The 21427-nt window shown below is 41.0% G+C and overlaps 1 protein-coding gene across 11 annotated transcripts; it reads right to left on the reverse strand.

Moving 5' to 3' along the window:
- Window positions 1-238: 238 nt before the first annotated feature.
- Window positions 239-21286, reverse strand: pou2f1b (POU class 2 homeobox 1b). 11 transcript variants are annotated; one of them, XM_034886274.1, is made up of 15 exons: window positions 21198-21279; window positions 14975-15040; window positions 14162-14253; window positions 13344-13439; window positions 12062-12241; window positions 10990-11107; window positions 10766-10857; window positions 10382-10555; window positions 10012-10153; window positions 9738-9892; window positions 9366-9554; window positions 9086-9200; window positions 8671-8980; window positions 8476-8567; window positions 239-6832 (listed from the first exon to the last, which is right to left on the reverse strand). In XM_034886274.1, exons 1-15 carry the CDS (start codon window positions 21241-21243, stop codon window positions 6561-6563), a joined length of 2139 nt encoding a protein of 712 aa, XP_034742165.1. In that variant the 5' UTR covers window positions 21244-21279; the 3' UTR covers window positions 239-6560. The 11 variants fall into 11 exon arrangements, with proteins under 11 accessions (XP_034742165.1, XP_034742168.1, XP_034742167.1 ...); XM_034886277.1 differs by having other exon boundaries at window positions 9366-9551; window positions 9738-9883; window positions 10990-11110; XM_034886276.1 differs by having other exon boundaries at window positions 9738-9883; window positions 10990-11110.
- Between the last annotated feature and the right edge of the window lie 141 nt (window positions 21287-21427).

Genomic DNA, 21427 nt, shown 5'->3' on the forward strand with positions numbered 1-21427 from the left:
TATATTTAGGCCTATGTTACGCATGTTATTTTAGCATCATGCTAACATTTAAACACAAAGTTCAGCAGAAGCTGACAGTAATGTGATTAGATAAAATAGATTACACATTTCTAAATTTAAACCTCATAGAGGCACTATATGACCAGCTGTAGTGTGACTGGCTGCTGTACCCACTGTAAATTATAACACCATTGTGCTTCATCATGTAACTCAATACCAATAAAACACAAAGCACATGTCAAAACACTTGAAAATGGTTTAATGATGTTTACAACAAAAGAGAACTGTACATTTACAGTAAAAGATTATCTTTATATGTGTATAAAAACAAAACAAACAAAAATACAGCAGACAAATGCATCAAAATCTACTATGTATCCTGATTCACATACTTAAAACTCCTACACAACCTTTCAGTTCTACGCCGCCATGACTGGAGGCAGTTTTTTTTTGGTTTTTGTCCTTGTAGTCAGATTGTAGCAGTGTCCCTCAGTGTTTTTGTCCATGATGGAAACCAGGACTTTTTACATTAGAGTCCTGGAAGGACAATAAGGATCAGGCTGCAAAATAAGAAAAAGGGAAATACACCAGGGACACATTCCTTTAAAGGAGCCCAAGCTTCCCAACATGAGTAGTAAATGTCTTACAGAATGCGGTTTTGAGATACACTGAAGTAATATGTACATGGTTGGCGTTTTTTTTCTTCTTTTTTTCTCGTTTTCCTCTCCTTGAAAGCCATGGTCACTTGGGCTGTGAACTGATAATCACACACAACACACCCAAAAACATACAAAAATACTATATCTTTAACCTACTAAGAGTAAGACAGTTCTGCAATTAGTTCCATGCTGTGACAGAAAAAGGATTACAACAAACGAACGAGAAACAGACGCAAAGTTTTTCTCAGAAATATACCAAAATATACATTTAAGCTTTGGAATTACTGAGGCTAGGAATAAAGCCAGTGCTGGGTTTGTCTCTTAATACACATGCTGCAGGGTGGAAGGGAGAGAAACAGAGAAAGACACAGGACAGAGCGATATCTTTGGTATCTGCATTTGTCAAAAGTTAAATATTTGGATATTTGCTTTGGGATAGAGCTTGTGAGGTCCTACAACCTCACATGGAGTAAAGCATTGAACAAAGTGTCACTGAAGCCCATCGGCCAGAGGTCTGAGCCAGAGGGACACAGTCCATGCAGAGTGAAGGACCATGATGCATAGTGTCACAGCTGATCAGAGTCTGTAGTGAAGAGACGATGTCAAAGGAGAAAGCAGAGCAGGGGAAAAGGGAGGAAGAGGAGGAGGGACACAGCAGTGAGTTTTAGCAACCGCAGGATGTGTATTCCTGGAGACAACAGGGTAAATGTCCTGGGACTACAGTGTACAGGTGACGAGGAAGATACAGAGACACTTTGAGAGGCAGGATCGGCATTTTCACCACAGTCCTTGAGAGAGAGGGAGAGAGAAAGAGTGGAGGGGAAACATCCTAGCAACAGCGCTCAAGACAGACAAAACATACAGAGTCCTGAGCATGTACAGTGTGCACAGGATTAACCCTCAGTGTGTATTAACAAACATCACCCAGCTACCACCAGATTGGTTTGTGTCTGTTGGAGAAACCCGCTCAGCCCCTGTTCAGCCCCCCTCCCACCTCTGATCCCCACCCACAGGCACTGTAACCGCCGCACTGACAGGAAGCCGGAGTGTTTCCAGGGCGGGATACATTCACATGCAATAAAAAAACAAACGGATGAATTGAGGACTTGGGTGAGGGCGTGCAGCTGGGATTTGATGCTGAGCAGTGAGGCAGGGATGGGCCGAGAGAGGGGTGTCGTTCATATACAATCAAGTTAGAAGTCTTTGGTTAATGTTGGTACCACAGGAAAGCGAGAGCGGGCTGCAACAGCACACCGTCATGTGGTAAGACATGTACATACCTGTGCTCGGTCAGTGTAAAAATAAAACTTAAAAAAAAAACAGGATTGTCAAACTTAAAAGTGATCAAACATGGAGGGGTAGTCTATTCGTATAACAGACGGTAATGGAATACAGTACACTAAAATAAACTCTCAATAAAGTCTCAAGTTACAACAAATCCTTTCTATCCAATGCTGAAAAATACATCAGTGTGCAGCATAAAAACACCAAATTGTTAAAGAAAAAAAACAGCAGACATTCATGAGAACCGGTATGTATTCTGCCCCCCCCGTGGTGGCTTTAACTACAACCCTTCACTAAGTACAGGTATGAACGGGCTTCTCCACTGACAAGTTTGTGTATTTTCATCTTTTTTGTGATATTTTTTAAAGGTTTTTTATTTTTTTATTATTTTGTAAGTACATTAAAGCAGGTTTCACTCAGTTTTGAGTTAGAAATGAGGTATACAACAGCTTTTGCCTTAACTGGTGCTCTATACTTCCTTTGTCACCGCTAACAACCGCAAACCAGTGTGGTGGATCAACAAACTACAACTCGATGCATGGCTGATCCACAAGAGCATCTTGAAATCTAGGGATCACGTAATATAACTAAAGCATTAAAGCAAAGCCGGTCGCAAAAAGACTGTCAGCTAACAGTAAATTAGATCATTAGTAGAGAGGAAATAGTCAAACTATAACAATAAAACGGTAGTTTTTATTTTATAAATCTTAAACCCGACTTGCTTTAAGACTTCAGCTAATCAGCAGAGGCCCCCTTCTGGACAAAAACAAAAATAAGTACACTCATGTCTCACCATTTCTTTTAGAACTCACTCTCAAACACCTGCCGGAAGATGGAAAAAATGCACCATAATGGTTTGCAGACTGCCCTCCCTATTCTCTCTTTATAAGACACTCACATTCACACGCACACACACACACACATCCACCTGCTGGAATTATTAGTAAAGCTTTTCTCACAGGTATCCTCAACCTGTCTGAGTTGCACCTAAACAGGTAGCAACTTAATCATCCCACACTCCAAAATGCCCAAAGTACACCGTTTTTGTTTCAGTGAAAACAATGCACCAGGTGAGCTCAACGCTCAAGCTCTCTCTCTCTCTCTCTCTCTCTCACACACACACACACATCAACAATGCTACAATGCTCATGTCTTCTACGTAACAATAAGGCATAAATGATAATGTTAATCTTCTTTGTCAAACTAAGAAAGCCAGTGATCTTGCCCTCTCACACTATACAAAACAATTAAAGGCATAAAGTATTAAAAAAAAAAAAAAAAAAAATCAAATGATTGTTAAAAACAGCACATCAAATCAAGTCCACAATGACTCAACCAAAACAAACAATAACAATGTATTCAAAGATTAAGATCAGATGCTTCAGAGTCAGGAGCGCCTAAATAAAAACTTCCCGTCAAAAAGATCTCGCAGATACACAACAGACGCACGGGTGTCAGCGACTTACGCACCACCGAGGTGTGGTCTCAGACTTCTCTTATTTTTTTGGTCTTGTCAGGTCTCAAAGAAAATTTGCTTTTTTGGAATAAAAAAAGATTTAGGGGAGATTTTTTAGCATGATAAACACTACATTCAGTCTTGATAACATACTGGTTCAAATATAAAATATGAATATCTTACACGTGTTTATATATATATATATATTTATATGTATAGAATTAAGAAAAAGATTGTTTCTCTAATTCTTAAGTCTTTCCTCAGATAAATATTTCAGTAACATCCTATGGTGCCAATGGCAAGTGGTTCATCTTGCTAGCACACGTTCAACTCTTTAAAAACTACAAATAGCACTGGAACAGGACTGAGTCCGATAGGCCCGTTGGGACCTTCAAGACGGGGAAACCAGCAGACGTGAGCAGCCAGACACCTGCCTAGCTGCAAAGAGAAAGGTTTTTACTTTGGCAAGAAGGATCTCAAAATAATATTTAAACCTGGAAATACCCCATAAATAGTAGTACTAGAAAATAGCAGTAGTAGGTTGTCCTTTTATGTATGGTTCATCAGTATAAAATTTGAATGGCAAGCCAGACAGTTCTTATACATTCTACACTGTTCTGTACACAGAAACGCCTAAAGGTGAACCTTATGTTTAAGTGCTGCTGAGGTATATTCAGTCAAAATAATTCAACAGAAAAGAAGTACACAAGAGGATAACATGGACAGATTTCACTGCTTACAGCCTCAGTGATATAATAGTCACTGTGGTGTTTTAATTTGTTGTTTTTAAGCAGCAAAACAATTCTACTTTTGACGTGGGGTATAGTGGACTGTGTAGCACATAACAGTACTTAGTCCAACACTGTGTTGAGTAAGATAATTTGGCAGGTTTTCAAACTGATCCACAGACAGATTTGGGAAGCAACATACTATTCCATAGCATGATGGTTCAAAATGGCGGCGCTGATAGGAGGTGTATGTTATCTGATGATCCGATCTATGCATTTACATAAGTGAGCCCTTCAGACGGGAGGGTTGAAAGCACAAAACCTGACTTTCACAGAGTGTAGTCATAAAGCTATAGGAAAGCATGCAGGCCTCTCAACAGCTCAACACCATCAAGAGTTTCAGCAGCAAGTTGTTAAAGCTAGGTTCCTGTGATCCTTATCAAGCAGCACCAAATCAGGAGCATCCGGTATTGACTGAGGTGGGAGAAGAGGAACGTAATTTGTCAGCACTGTGGAGAGTAAAGATTGCCGGAACGGCAACTTGAGTGCTCGAACAGGCACAGCAACTACTGAGGAAAACCACTTTGGTTCAAGCTGTTTTATGGCTGATTATTAGTACAAAACCAAAAACAGAACCTTTCCATGTTGCTTCAGAAAAGTCCAAAACTGCTACCAAAATGGCCAAAACAGATAAACAAAAGCCATCAAATGGCCGAAAGATCACATGGATCAGGTGTTAGGGGAAAGGCCCCGGCAATAAAAAAAAACAATTTTTAAAAGAGTTAAAAGAAACTTTCTCTCTCATGCCCCAACCCACCAATTCATCTTTTTTTGTCAGTTATGCTGCCAATTCAAAAGTTGAGCGATGAGACATTTTGTCAAATTAAAAAAAAAGGTCATCTTTGGAAAATGATCATCAAAATATTGCATTTCTATATTCTGTTGACATGACAAGAGATTCTGTACTCATAAATATATTGACTAAGCTACACCAGCTACACACAGCAATTATTTTAACAAATATTTTTGGTATATCTTAAAGTACGTAAGCCTGTCAAATGACTGCAGACACACAAAAAAAGACAGAATTTCATTCCTCCCACAACAGGCAGACTGCAGCTCATCAATCCAGTTTTTTGGTACAGATACTGTGCACAAGTAGATACGACGGTACTACTATTAAAAGAAATAAAAACAAAAACACAACGCAATAACCCCATCTAGCCAATGCTGCCATATATTTGGTATGATGACCATGCCCCCTGACTAGTACTCCCCAAACAGACCAGTCAGCCACAGAGCCTTGTGGATCTTGCAGTTACTCAGCATCTCAGCATCTGTCTGAGCTGTAGACAACACATGCAGACTTCTAGTTTCCAACTCAGAACCCAAGCATAATGTACACTTTCCCAATGGACCACCATCCAAAACAAATCATTCTTTATAAGACATGGGACTGCATGTCTCTTTAGAAAGCTCGCAACGCAATGTTTCAGTCATTTTCTATAAGTGTCTATAATCGTCACCGAGAACGCCATTTTACAAAAGCTTGGGGGCTCGTCTGTCACTGCAGCAAAATGTAAAACTCGGTGTTTCCAAAAAGAGAGACTCAGAGAGACACATCTTGTCCCTCTAACCCTTAAAGCAATGATAACCTTTATATCGACTACTTATTACTTGTTTTTAAAGCCTTATAACCACGATTAAAAGTTGATAGTTGAATCTTAACTTAATATTAGACTTACAAAGTTCTGAAAATGTCCACAACAACAAAAATAGACAGCAAAGGTAAAGAAAAAAAGTTTCTAAAATTTAACTTTGATATGATTACGTCAAGGCCTGTCCAAAAAAAACAAAAACATAATTAAAGATGGGGTGACACACAAATCCCCATTAGTGATATTGAATATTGTGAAATTAGTAGTAAATCAGTTTAGTTTTAATGTTAAGAGTAAAATCTTAAAGTTTTTGGTTAGAAGTAGTTTAACAGTTTTTCAGAAAATTCAGACCTGGAAATAGGAGGATATATATGTGTATATATACATAATATATATACACAAAATGTGAATATATTGATGGTGCCAAGGAAATTTTTCTTCCTGGACACTTTTCAAGGTTCATGAGGAGCGGCAGGCCAACAGCAGTGTCCATCGGGCTACTGTTTGTGGGGAAATAAACATCCAAGAATCATTAAGGAAAAAAACAGGAAACACAAAAAAAAATAAAAAGTCAACCTCAACCTCATTTGAGGTTGTTTTCTTTTTGGTGGCAGCAAAAGGATTAAATAATAATAGATACAATAGAAAGAATGTGGGGTGGTTAGTGAAGCTCAGAGTCTATATCAAACAACCTCCCTATTCCCCACGTTGTGTGAAAGGAGTAGTGCACAACAGAAGAAATAGGGCGTTAATTCAGGATGCAGCCTGACTGGCTTCACTGAGCCTTGGAGGCAGTGGTAATGGTCGAGGCTTGCACAGGCACAGCAGCCGTGGTTGCTTGATGATGGGCATCAGCAGTGACCTGCAGCCCCCCCGCCCCGGCCGACACCAGGCTGACGGGGTTACTGGTGAGCAGCGACAGGTTCTGGGGGTTCAGGAAGAGCGGCGTGGTCACTAGGTTGGGCGTGTTACCAGCAGACGTGTTGGCAAACAGCAGGTTGCCACCATCCAGAGAAGTGATGGGGATCGTTCCGCCCGATGCCAGAGCTGTGGAGAAGATGGAACAGTTGATGTGTTTAGACGGAGAGCGAGGGGATGAGATAGTTGACAGTGTGTGGAAGACCACACCTTCCTTATGAGGAAAAATGTAAAACAGCAGGGTTTCTATCGCCAGGTGAGAGACAACTCTGTCCGGCTTATTTATGTAGCATGAAAGTTAGCGTTAGCTAACTAGCAGCCAGCCCGCTTCTAAATACCTTTTAATTATCTCAATTCGTTTTAACAGTCCAACTGAAACACTAGCGGTAAGGTCCGGGTCCTGCCGCCGCAGACGGGCCGTCATCAGTGGGGCTCGATCATTGTGGAAACATTGCTAGAAAGGTTCACTGCCGACCTCGACCTAATCTGATCGGTCTCCAGCGGGACGCGGAGAGCTCCAGACCCGGTAGCAACGGCACAACCCCCCCTGGAGCTCACCGCCGGTGTTGGTGGAATAGCAAGCTAGCGTTAGCAAACTAACCAACTAGCACACTTATAAATAAATACATTTTAATTTAAAAGGCACGCGTTATGCACATTGATGGAGGTCCGTCCGCGGCTGCAGGACCTAGAGCTCACAGCCAGTATTTCAGTTTGAGTGTTCAAAAGTGTTAGAATAACTCAAATTTATTTGTTTTTAAGCGGGGTTAGTTCGCTAACGCTAGCTTGCTATTCCATTTACCGTATTTAGAAGAGGGGCTGGCTGCTAGTTAGCTAACGCTAGCTTTCATGCTACATTGCTAAATAAGCCGGGCAGAGTTGTCCCTCATCTGTTGATAGAAACCCTGCTGTCCCCGGCCATCCTGTTGGCTCAGAGCTCCACAGACTAAGGCCACAGGTCTAAATTAGTTTTGCACCAAATGTATCACAAGAAATGTTGCAAAAGTCGAGGGTGCAGGCTCGCCGCTGTGCAATGTGCGAGTGAACACATTGCAGCAACTGATTCGAGAGGTTGTAATCACTGAGTTGTGGTTGTACTGGACAAGTGACTAAAGTGCGGGGGAAAATACGAGTACAGATTTTTTTGTACAAGCTCTCAAATCATATTCTACAAATGCTCACATCACATCTACGAGTACAGATTTATTTTACAAGCCCTCAAATCATATTCTACAAGTGCACAAGTCTCACATTTTGCACTATATTTACTTGTATTTTTTTCTCAGCACGATTAACCTAATATTTTTACTCAATATGCAAATGCATTGTGGCCTCATTCAAGTGTTGCTTTAATTAGACAAATTGTACAAGCAATGTGCTATAATAAACCCATAATAATTTATGTATTTGACCATTTAGTTTATTGATTCATTAATTTATGAATAATAATAATAATAAGAAGAAGAATTTCCTAATGACTCAGGTTTGCTCCAGGGCTGCAGACCTGTAGGAAATTTTATGATTTAAAAAAAGGGCCTGATTCCCATTGTAATATATTTATGTGGTAAAGTACCCGTGAACTATTGCATTCAGCAGTACATACAATCTGTGTGAGAACACTACCAGGGAGTTGCGAAGAGGTCTATCTGTATTTTTTAAATGTAATAAGTAACCATCACGATATGCTCTGCAAGGTAAACAATGTTAGTTTGGGCTTCAAGTTCATTTGAAAAAAATAGAAATATTAGAAATGGAGAAATGAATATACTTACATTGATATACACCTTGGATAGTAGCCAAGGTATTGTTGCTCATGAAGGCAGGACTACCTAGGCCACCAGAGGCCAGACTGAGCAGGGCCCCCCTGGACACACAGACAAGATCATTTAGATCAATAGAGAATACACCTGAGTAAACTCTACAGAAGTAATAACCAGAGGCCTTGTTTAAACATAAAAAATACTAACCCTGAGGCAAACTGGGAGGACATCAGTCCTGGGTTGAGCCCAGCAGCAGCAGCGGCCATAGCAGCAAAGCCGCTAGGTAACTGGGCCCCCTGCAGCGCCGCGGACAACCCTGACGCTGTCACCATCAGCTGACCCGTCCCTAAACTAGTAGCGATGGATGTCGGTGCCTGGGTGACGATGGTTTGCGCCTTGCTTTCTGTCGAAGAGTGAATAGTCGTTGGCGACGGGCTCAAAGATGGAGAGCTGGCTGTAGTCATCAAAGGTGCAGTGGATATGACGGATGCAGTGTTTGTGGCTCCAACTGTCGTGCCTTTGAGGGAGTGTGGGGAGAAAACACAAGCATTCAATTATTAAGTGTGATTAGACACACAAGTTCATTTAGGCAAACACACACGTCAGGCGCACCTATACACACCTGTGAAAGACAAACTTGAGACGCTGGTGCTGGTGAGAGGCATCACTGGGTTTACAGTCAGAGTGGTGGGTGTGTTAATAGTTGAACTGCTCACAAGGCTTGCTGTGCTGGCCACCTGGGCAGAAGAATAAGAGGGAGGATTGAATAAGCTACTGTCTTAAGTGTGTCATTTAGCTACAGCCACAAACAAAATGAATCTTTGGGCATTGAAGCAAATTCCAGAGAACAAATAACAAATCCAGGAACATAACAGAGACTAAAAAAGTGTGTTCATCCTTACCAAAGGGCTACTAGGGGTAAAGAGGGTTTTGATGGGGGTGCCACCTCCGCCACTGTTGCAGCTGCTGGGGGGGTTAATCCTCTTCTCTTTCTGTCGGCGATTGCAGAACCAGACCCGGATCACCTCCTTCTCCATGTTGAGCTGGTCAGCGATCATGGTGATCTCTTCAGAGGTAGGTTTTTGGTTCTGCTTGAAGAGGGCAAAAAAGCCAGAGATTCCCTGTGAGCAATAATAGTCCTGCCTACATGAGCAACAATACCTTGGCTACAATTTAACATGAATCATTTACATATTTTACTATTTAAACACTTAATGGTGGGTAAAACTAAATGTGTTATCAATATTGTTAACTTCAGGAATATGAGTTATAACCTCCAGAAAGCTTTTTTCTAAGGCCACTCGGATGTTGGTCTCAATACTGGTCCTCTTCTTCCGTCTGCGATTGATCCCCTCTATGCCCATGCCTGGGGAGCACAGGGCACTGGGGCTGGACAGGGCCTGGTCAGATGTCAGGTTCTCTGCACAAACAGCACCGACACAAAGCAAGAGAAGAGAGGTAAAGACAAGGCGCCGTAAAGACACACAACCCACGCCTCATGCATGCGTTTTGTATCGCTCATTCAGGTTTCAGAGGTCAGGGCCACACCTGCATCGTTGAGCCACTTCTCCAGCAATGGCTTGAGTTTGCACATGTTCTTAAAGCTCAGATTCAAGGCCTCAAAGCGAGAGATGGTAGTTTGGCTGAAGTCGTTTCCATACAGCTTCCCCATGGCCAGGCCAACATCGCCCTGGAGAATGGAGGGAGACAGAGAAACATGAAAAAGGGAAATCCCTGCGTCACGATCACTTTTTCCCACAGCAATGATACACCAATAATATGAGTTCATTATTGGTATATGGACCATGAATTTAAGGATGGGAATAGCTACAGAATTTGCAAAAAATATAATGCATAGAATTGCAGATCTAACAATCCCTGAACATTTGACAATCAATCTACTCAGTCTTACACACACCTGCGTGAAGCCCAGTTTAATACGCCTCTGTTTGAAGGTCTTGGCAAATTGTTCCAGTTCCTCCAGATCGCTAGGCTCCTCCATAGTGGGGGTATCCAACCGCTTGGGTGGTGTCTGACTGTGGGGCAGGGACTGAATAGGTGTGGCTGCTGTTGTGCGGGTTGGAGTGGCAGGCTGCAGAGAAAATATCAAACATGATTGTTATTTAGGGTTACTTAGTTGAAAAATGGAATATGTAGAAGAATACAAAAGTGGAAATTGAATTGCACCAACAAATGTGTGATATTATTTTATTCAAACATCTGGATTACAGCGGGAAACATGTTCAGAAATGGCACTATAAGTGAAAGACGTTTTTGAGAGTTTGCTTGCATCGTTACCAACCTGAGTAGCAAGGGTGATGCATGGTTGAGTCGGCAGGAGGTTAGCTTGGCTTTGAGGTAGTTGAGTTAGAAGACTCTGGGCTTGCAATATGCCTACAAAGTGAAATACATAGGAGTTGAGATAAAAAAAATAAAAAAGAATACTTAAATAACAATCAAATACCTGTAACATATCGCTGTTCTTAATTCTAAATGCAAATCTAACAATGCAAGTGTATTACACACCCTGTTGGCCATGCGGTGTCTGGGAGATGAAGAATTGAGCAGGCTGCAGTTGTGTGGCGATTGAGTGGCCAGGCTGCACCAGAACAAACTGAGGCAGACTTAAATTCTGCTGCTGTAGCTGCTGCAAGAAAAATAAAAATAAAATATCACAACATTCATGTCGGGAAATTAGCGCTTTACAACACAGCACATCTCCACTGCATTGTAACTATAAACTCACACATAACACAAGTTTAGGTGTGGCACCAATACAACTGTAAAACCAACACACTAATTTAGTTTGCTGTCAGACTAGACCATTCATTACAATTTTGTCTCTCTTACTTGTATGTATTTATTCATTTGCATTAACATAGTTCAGTATGGAGGTGTTTATTAAGGAGGAGTTCTTCAGTTGATAGTCAGCACACCTATTTATGTAATAGTTAGTCTTCTCTGAAACCAAACGCAAGTTATTTATCTTTTTTTATAATTGCCTTGTTAGCCACATTTCAGTTAGTGCTGAACAGCGGCCTCATTTGCCTCCAGAAGGAGCTGATTCAAGTAGGAAAAAAGTCGTATGCTGGTCTACTACAGACTCCTCTCCTCCATCTACAACATAAGTATTCTGTTTAGAACCATTGTTCAAAGAAGATACAGTATGTTCAGAAATACCTAACCCTAGACGTTTATCTACTGCAAATAATTTTACCAAATACAATAAATACTAATGCAAATCCCTTAACTGACATTTATAAAGCCAGATGGAAACTGTGTCAGTTTAGGTTTTAACACATAATAAAAACTTGGCAATACCGAACGTTTATACATTACCCCAATACAGTGTTTTCACCGTCAATCTTTTCATGGGTTTCTTAAATCAAGTTAAAATTACATTTTACATACTGTAAGTCCTGTATTTGGAAATTCAGCTTAAATTAACTGTGGAAATAATTCCACTAAAACAGAATTTAAGTATCTAAATCAGCTTCAGTATAAAACCTTTCAGGGCTAAGAGTTTACATACAGGGAGTTTTGATCTATTATTCTTTAAGGTTTTGCAGAAACAGAAACATGGGTGATTGTGTCTTACAGAAGCGATCTGGATGGGCTGTGACAGGGGCAGCTGGGTAATGGGTGTGGCTGCGGACGCCGAGATGCTGGCCCCAGTGGTGCTGTTCTGCTGGTTAGCTGAATGCTGCACGGCAGCAGCTAGGAGTTGAGCTTGGGCCTGCTGGATCAACATCTGCTGCTGCGCTGGGGTCAGGGTCAACTGAAGAACCAAGAGACAGAGACAGACATGGGCAGACAGACAGAGGGACGCAGTAGTGATAAGAGGTCAGAGAGAGAGAGAGAGAGAGAGAGAGAGAGAGAGAGAGAGAGAGAGAGAAAGTAAGCGTTTGGCAAATCAGTTTTATGTTGTATTATAGAGGCCGGATGAGTTAGTGTTGTCACGATACTTGAGTTTTGGTTATCTGAAGTAAAGATAACTCAAACAATAGCGCAGGGGGATACTACAAAAACGTGTGTTGCATTACAGATTTGTGACACATTTTACACACATGTTGGCCAGCAATTCATTTTCATCAAGTGCAATAAATTAAACTCTTAATTTATCCCTGCCTTGCTCCACTTTTATCAACAACAACTGGACTGCACTGTTTAATGCCGTGCCAACAGTTGTTTAAATGGCTGCTTTACTGTATGAACTAGGCCGCAGCTCTATTTATTCCGATTTTCATATTTGCGTTATTATTGCAATTTGTATGAACACACTCTTACAGACAACAGAGAAGTGGGGTCTCCATCACGGTAAATACTGACTGTTTATCCACGTCTCTATTGAACTTAACGCTTCACAAAAGGTATCAAAGTGGTTTTCAATCCGTTGTTATCGTGGCAACACTAGTATGGGCCCCGACAGGCGAATGGAGAGAAGACTCATGCAGCTGAGCAAAGGCACAAGTGCAAATGAGAATGTTGATGTCATGTTCAAATTCAAATCCACATGCACAGTGAACACTCCCGCATAGCATAATAGCAGCCGCATTCAAGCCAGCCGGTCTTCTCAACAGTAGGGCCACAAGAAGAACGTGGATGGATATGGAATGTTTCATGTGATTGGCCTGACAACAAGTGCACAGACACATCAAGGCTATGTCCAAACCCATCCCTTCATTTTCTGTAATGGAAGAATTTGAACATAGCCGAACAGCCACTGAGATGAACAGGCAGACACAGAAGCCACAGAATCAGGGCAAGCAATCATTTCATCACCCTATCTTTCATCCACGGTTGATCATGTTGAGGTGTGACCCCAGATGCATGGCTACGACTAGGTTTTAACTAAAGCAGTGAGGCAACAGGCAACTTACTCCTGCAATCTGTCCTCCGGCCAACATGAGCTGGGTTTGAGGCAATACGCTCTGCTGGACGGAGGTCGGAAGAGCACTCGAGTCTTCCGACTTCGACTAGTGGAGGTGAAGCAAAGAGTGAGGCTTAGAGGAAATCTTCCTACAGGTGTAACTGAGCATTGTTGACAGCATGAAGGTCAAATAAGTCTCTTAATTTCTTGTCATGGTTGTAAAAATAACAATACTCAGAATGTTTTATATTGAAAGCAATGTGAAAGGATGTTTAGTTCAGACCAAAAATAACTAAATAAAATACACACAAGACTGAAAACACAATGAAACATTGAAATCTCTGCACTACCTGAGCAGAATTTTGAGCAGCAAGAGGGATTTGAATTAAAAAGGAAGTGAGAAATTGGGTATTTAAATGTGCTGCAGCCTTCAGAGACAAGGAAAGTGAATGGGAAGGGAGGGGAGAGTTGAGATGCTAATTAAAATAACTGTTATGCAGTGCATGTAAATTCTGCATAGATTTGCATATTCTCCGCCATCTGTTTCCGAGCAACCGCAGAGCAGTTAATTAGCATACAGGGTTGATTAATCTGCCGTGTTGCCAGGCGACACAAGGAAAGACTGGCTCATTTAAATTAACTCCTTCTGCCTGTGCACATGTGAAATCAGATGAGCATACCTCTGTTCAAACTTTCGACTTCATTTCATTGCAATACTACAACTAAGATGTTTCACAACGCAAACACATTATCTGTAGGACACCTGCTCCTTACATAAAAATAGGACAACAAAAGGTAAAGTGTGTGATGGTGTGCATCGTGTGTTACCTGTTGAAGGAGGGCTTGTGCATGTGCATTAGTGATTGCACTTGTGGTTGGCACCGTCTGCCTCTGAAAGTCAAACCCATTGATTTGGATTCCTGAGGACAGAATTACAGTTAATGAAACATGCTGTCAGAGGAACAGAGAAGGTGTTTTTTTATTGTGGTTTAACTGGCAACATAATCTCCGCAGTTATTGGTTTAACACAACAATGAGTCACACCATACTAGAAGCCCAATGTGAACATGTAGATGCATATTTAAGGAGAACATACTGCTGTCAGGTGCAAGAAAAAACATATTTTTGAAAAAGGGACAGCATATGCAACTGTGATGGGGACCCAAAGATGTTACACATATGCATACATTTGTTAGAATGCAGGTTGGTAAATCACTGAATTAAATATTAACACCATGGGCCAAAAATTGCAAGCATTAATGTTTATCTTCTTGATTCCGCTTTTCACAATAGGAATATAAAGATGAGCATTGAATCTACCATGTTCACTTTAAGTTAATTGATATCACAGAATCAATGAGACAGAGCAAATTTGTGTAATATTCAATAGGCACAAGTGAGGGAAACTGCTCTGAGGTAAACACTTCATCTGACAAAAAGGACCGCTAACAAGGGTTTTGGAAAGCTGCCATTTTTTTTTTTATTGAGTAAAAATAAAAAGGGACCAGTAGTGAGCTTTTCTTGGTGTGTGCTGCAAAGATTCTCATTTCAGTGGTGTGAATTTGAAACCTGTTGAATGAGGTAAAACTCTGCACATGCTGAAAAAAGGCAACAAACAAAAAAGAGCTGGAAGTCACTCACCGGTGTTCCCGTCACCACTTTCCATTGCACATTTAGTAGTTTCTGACTGATTATTCACTTTAGCATCTGGAAGAGCCAGAGACAGAGAGTGAGACAAACTCAAACCCACTGCCAGTAAAAACATGACAACCCTGTCTCAATGAGTTGAGGAGCGTGCTCACTTTTGTCACCCGAATGTATCCCATAAGTGCGTGATATTCCTATTCTGCAGTAATAGTAATCTTCCATCTCGCACAAGGACACCAAGCAACAACAAAAACCAACTGAGCCTCATCACAACCTCATCAAAAACTCACCCGCTCTTGCTCCACCTGTGTTTTCCAGCATGGTTGCAAAACCTATCGTGGAAAATTGCCTTCGCCGGGCGAACCCACAGACAGGTCATCCGGCACTCTGTTCCTCCTCCCACTCCTGCCTCTCTTCACTCTCCAATGGTCAGCAGGGAGCAGAGTTCCATACAACCAGAACTATACACAGGCACCGTGGCACTGTCCACTGCACAGTTCACTGATCAACACTGGGATACGCACACTGGGAAAGCCAACAGGGTTTAGGAAAACAGCTCTCCTTCCCTCTCTCTCTCTCTCTCTCTCTCTGTGTCTGTGCACTCTTTTCTTTTCTTATAGCTCTGCCCCTCTCCCTTTTTCATGCCTACTTTGCACTTGCTCTCCCTCCTTCTCCCTCTCTAGCTCGTGTGCCAAGATCGTCTGTACTTCTGAAAAAGTTAAACCTCTCCTTCTCTTGCTGGAATGAAACAAACGACAAGTGCAGCTGGCAGCCTCCTCCAACTCTAGCCCCCCCCAACTCTATAATGAACCATAATCAGTATTCAGCTGATTAAAGCCGTATGCAAATCTGCCCCTGCCTCGTTAGCAATGTAAGGCTTTGAAGTCCTGCGAGCGACGCATTTCACACCAGCTCTGAAAGCTTTCTGCATAATTTAAACCCCTATAAATATTTATCAGCTCATTAGCATATTAATTGGATGGCTTTTTGAGGACGATAAAAAACAGGGGAATAAGGACGACATAGAGGGGGGAAAGAAAGGGCTCAAACTAGCACTTGGCGCAGCACAGGAAGGGGGTGTAGCAGCACAAGACCAATTATTGCGCAAGTCCACAGCTAAAAAGTAATAAGCTAAAAGCAGGTAACGGTCTGAAGATTTCCCAGAATGCACTGTGAGGCCTGTCGGCCGTGGTCTTGCCATGTTAGCGAGGCGGCCCGCGTTAATAAAATGTCTAAGACTACTTGTTCTCCGAGAGTCATGGAGATTGGGTCTAACTACTAAAAAGGGGGGTCTGTGGTATGAGTGGGACTCGCTCAATCGGAAATAAATAACTCCACATTAATCCTCCACAAGCCTGTCATTACTGCTAGACCCCCTGTGGCTAACGCATTCCTCAGCGAGCAACTACAGAGAGTGGGTGGCGGTCTGTTGCTGTCTGTGTTTATCAAGTGTTTGTGAATTTGCATATTTAGATTAGCTTTACATTCCATTAGTATTTCATTTTGGGGCACTTTTAAATTCCTTTCCAGCGTGCTCTAAGTCGTCCAAGAGTTAATACAGCGGGGAAACAGCACTGCTATGGTGATGCACAGGTGTCCAGTGAATCAGAATGACTAGACAGGAATGCATGGCTGTATTGTAGTCTACAGGGGCTTAACTTGAACTGCTCCTGCATGAAGCTTTAATCAACTTCTTCAGCTATCCCGCTGCCTAACCAAGAGCATTTACACATTGCGTTAACATAGAACGTACTGGAAAAACAAACAGGCCTTTATCAGTGGTATGAGAACCTAAGGTTGCAAATCTTAAGTCACGAAGTAATGTTGGATGGAAGCTGTTGGTAAACAACAGTGTACTTTTATGACAAACAACCAGAGACATTAAAACAATCCCAATATTTCTTTCATTTCCCCTGAAATGCCCCATCAAATAGGTTCAAATTAGGCTACTCCTTCATCAACACCACTCATCATGTTCCAGGTGTGTTAGTTGAACCGCTTAAAAACAAGTTGTTTTCTAATATTGGTAAATAAGAGAATATTTTGTCTGACAAACAGTTACATAAAGTTATGTATTTACATATACAATTTTTTCTAGGTTTCCATTTTTAGTGCTGTTGGCTTACAACGGCACTACTACAACTTGGTGTGACAGGAGCTATATAATTCAATCTGTGGTCTTTCTTCTTGCATGCGACCTGAGTTTCACGAACTCTGACCCACATTAGTGATGCAACGGTGTTATAACTGTGCAATAGACTTATTGGAGCTGGTAGTTTATTGATTATACCCACTAAAACACAAGGTGACGCGTGCAAATGCCTCGTTTTGTCGACCAAAGGCCCAAAACCCAGAGATATGTATTAAGTTCACTGTGATATTTGTCAAAGTAAAGCAAACTAATCCTCACATTTTAAGTTGTTTAGTTAGAAAATGTTTACATGTTGTACATTATACTCTATACCACTCTCCACTGTTGAACCCTTCAAAACAAAGCAGTTTGGTTAAACTCCAGCTCACTCTATGGTTAACCAAGACGGTCCCATTTCAAATGCCAAATTACTCTATTACATAAAGACGGAGCCCTTTCAGATTCTTTACAGTGTAAAGAATCCCTTGAACGGGATTGTCTTTCTGACCTACATCATTCATATCATGCAAACAAAACAAAGGGGACGTAAATGCAAAAGAAGTTATCATCAGTGCACTTCAACACATGTACAGTTACTTGGTTGAACGGTGTGCAAAACCTTGCTGTGGAACAATGCATTACCCAAATAGCCTGCAAAGAGAATCTGAAATAGGTATCTCATTAGCACTGTAATATGGGAAGGCTGGCTGAATACTGCAGAGCTGTTAATGTGAGCAGAGAGATTCGACTTGAGACAGAGCAAAACTTAATTAGCACATTCCCATTCTGCCCTACTATCTATATTCTTCATCTTAAACACAGAATACATCAAGACCACTTTTCCAGATCTGAATCCCTTTGAGCACTAAGCCGGTTTTGGGATGTTCAGGATGTATGGTCATGACAGATAATCTTTCAATTTGAGGAAGTTAATAACCAAACAACCTAAAGCCAGCTGCTCACAGCATGACTAGCCAAAGTATTTGAAATAGCTTTTCATACTAGTAAAAAAAAAAAAGCAACACTGGACTGAGGCCACAAATAAAAAACAGTGCAGTGTAAATTGATGAGGGGTAATGAAGCGAACACCACTGTAAGCTACTGTGTTCTCTCTTGGATGGTCATAAGGCATCTTTCTATAGGCTAGGTGGAAAATTCAATTTAACTAAATTAAAGTGAAGTTTGTAGGGAATGGCGAGTACAAATATTCAGCTACATCCAAGCGGTTAACCACGAGTCACTACTCCAGTTTGAAGCCTTAATTCACATTTAAATTCACCATCTTTGGAAACTGATTATGAGCTAGTTATTCATGTGGTGTGTGTTTCACTTTCTTGTAACAGCACTTTTTTCAGATTGTACCAGATGCTGTTATCTGCAAAACTCTCCCACTTTTGACTCGCCTATTTAAAGAAAAACATTATTGCAACTGCAGAAAAACATTTTTATTAGACTGAATATTTAAAGCTGTAGCTTGTTCAAAATTGTTTGTAACACTAAACGCGTTCTTGAAATTCTGAGTCATCAGAGACAACATGCAAATTGTTGCTTGTAAAATGCATCCAACTCTGTCTGCTTTTCCCAAAACCCCTCCATTTTGTAGACTATCTCCTGTACCTTTAGGTATTAAAAATTACATAATTTTTTTTTCATATTTTTTACCTCATGCAAACAATTAGCTAATTTGACAGATTGGTATGTTGTCATTTGTCTTTAAAAAAAAACATATTTTTTTTACAGATAAATGCCAATCTTTGGCCCAATGTCTGCTTCACCATACTCATAATAGGGCATTTTCGCAAGACATATAACCAGAAACAAGTATTTATCTGTTTTGAGCACACCCCTTAGTTCTGATTTTCCTTCTCCACATTGTAAAAGCTTGTCTAACTGGAGCATTCATAAAGGCCTCCTCAGTAGTTTGAGATGGCATGTCCTGCATGTATTACTACGAATTATGCATTATTCATAACAACTGTGTTTACATCAATGAATATTCACGATTGAACTACAAGGCTGAAATGAGGGTGGAACTGAAAAAATGATTAAATGAGAAGTATTATGAGAGTAGTTGACTAAGTGTGTGGATGACTGAATAATTTTGTTAAAGTTTTCTTTTAAGTAACCCAGTTTAATAAGTACATTTTATATATTTTTAAGTAAGTGAGCCTATCTCTGGACAGTGGATATAATTTCATTATATACTAACTCATTTTCTTGGCTTCAAATACAGGATATAATTTAGTATAGCAAAATATGTATTGCATATAAACAAATCGCCCTGTAATGTTTTCTCAGAACAATGCAGGGACGGTATGAATTAAGTGTGTTTCTGTCACAAGGAATACAATCTAAAGTACCACTAGGCCCCAAAAGATAATGCTGAATTTTATTATTAAAACAAACCAAGCAAACGAACACCCTAATGTGCAGTTCCAATAAGCATCCTGTTTTGACTTGCAAAGACAGGTGTAACAACTGCATAATAGAATGCAACAATACACAACATGGTCCGGCCAATCATAGACATCTCACCATCTAAAACACCTTTTCACTATATTTTGTGTAAAAGCAACTTGAACTGTTAAGTTCTAAAAACGAAAAGATTATTGTATGACAGAGAACAAAACCCCATCCTCTGTAGAGTTACTACAACAGACATGTTCTTTTAAAACACTAAACTGAACTACAGAGTAAAAAAAAAAAAAAGCCATCAAGCTGTGTCTTGCCCGGCCATGAATAGTAAGAATGTCCTGCCTGTTATTATTGTGGCTTTCCGGAAGTGGGCCTCACTACCCCTCCCTGTGCCTTGGGGGGATACACAGGTACAATCTCTGTATTCAGCACATACACACTCGGTCAGAACTCCTGCAACAACGAAGGATATACAAGATATAATCTAAGTTTTCAAAAGGTCTCAGTCAAGAGCAATACAAAGTTGTACAAATAAATAAATAAATAAATAAATATTCTAATGAGATGGATTACCAGTTCGCCACCAGCACCAACCCGATGCCAGACTGCTCCCACTTCACGTAAAAAAGTGCTCTGCCAAACTTCAATCAAACTGTAAAACTAGAACTTCAACACCGGTGAGGCGAGAAACGCGGCACTATTGTCATCATTTATAACAGCTAACAGCAACAATCCTGTTTATATTTTAGTTTAGATACATGAACGCTAACGTAAAGTTAGCTTCTGAATGGCTGGACCAAGTTAGAGGAGGCAGCCAGTTAGCCATTCGGAGGACAAGCGTTTTAAATGTGATTAGACGAGGCCAGATTTGACAAAACATTTCAGTCAATATCTAGATCAAGTGTTGACATGCAGTTATTGTGCCGCGCGGGATGAGCTCGAGCTCATCGTCGGTCGATGTGATATGCTGAACTCGCACTCTGGTTCAGGCAGGCCCGCATGAATAACACAACAGGCTGCTGTGGCTCCACTGCGCCGAGCACAAAAGGCTGAGGGGCAAACGCTCTGCTGCTATAAACCAGGTCGAGCCGAAGCACACCAAGCTGACACCGTGTATTTAACAAAAAGACAGTCTTGCTCCGTTTTGTTTTATTCCCTCAAAACAGCACTTGAAAACAAACAAGCGCAACCACTGACCGGCTCGCCGAAAATGAATATGCAAACCTCTTTCAAAAGCTCCAGTGTGTGCATCAACACAAAGCCAAGCGTCAGCAGGCGAGCTAACGCTAGCTGTTAGCAGCCTCATTTCAATTAGATTGCGTGCAAGAAATATCTAAACATGTCATATATGAACCAAAGTCACGTCGGCGATTGCTAATAATATATGCTAAATTGTATTTGTCGACAGAGGTATGAATATGTAGCGGCGTACAGCCGTCTAATCACACAAAGGGGGGAGGCATGTTTCCATGTAATTTGCCGTCGCATTGCAAGAGCTCGTTTCCTCCTCTGTCAAATTACAGTTGGCTAGCTGTGTGTAAACTACAACAGCGCTTGATATCATCTTCGTCTGTTAGTCAATCTGCATTTCATCTGTATTCTGCTTATCATAAATTGTTTGTAACACAGTTTGAATATGAGTATGAATATGTAAAATGCTGTAATCATTACCTGGTCCTGAACACTCATCTTGACTCGCTGCTCCTCCGTCCGCCATTTTGAATATTTAACCCAAATGCCAGCCCTGAGCCTACCAGTGAGACAGACACACATACACACACACATACACACACGCACATGTGCAAGGACACACACATGCATGGACATAGACGCGCACATAATGAGTGTGTGCGGGGTTTTCTTCACTGTATCTTATTTACATACTTAAATAATCATCTAAC

This window comes from Etheostoma cragini, chromosome 11, assembly GCF_013103735.1.
Source record: "Etheostoma cragini isolate CJK2018 chromosome 11, CSU_Ecrag_1.0, whole genome shotgun sequence".
NCBI lineage: Eukaryota > Metazoa > Chordata > Actinopteri > Perciformes > Percidae > Etheostoma > Etheostoma cragini.

What these genes read in the sequence shown, in the direction of transcription:
- pou2f1b (XM_034886273.1), bottom strand. Translation starts at nt 21,243, where the DNA reads ATGGCGGACGGAGGAGCAGCGAGTCAAGATGAGTGTTCAGGACCAG. An exon ending in AAGTGGTGACGGGAACACCG is followed by an intron (nt 14,254 to 14,974) that starts GTGAGTGACTTC and finishes TTCTGTCCTCAG; the next exon opens with GAATCCAAATCAATGGGTTT. An exon ending in TAGAAAAAAGCTTTCTGGAG is followed by an intron (nt 9,555 to 9,737) that starts GTTATAACTCAT and finishes GCCCTCTTCAAG; the next exon opens with CAGAACCAAAAACCTACCTC.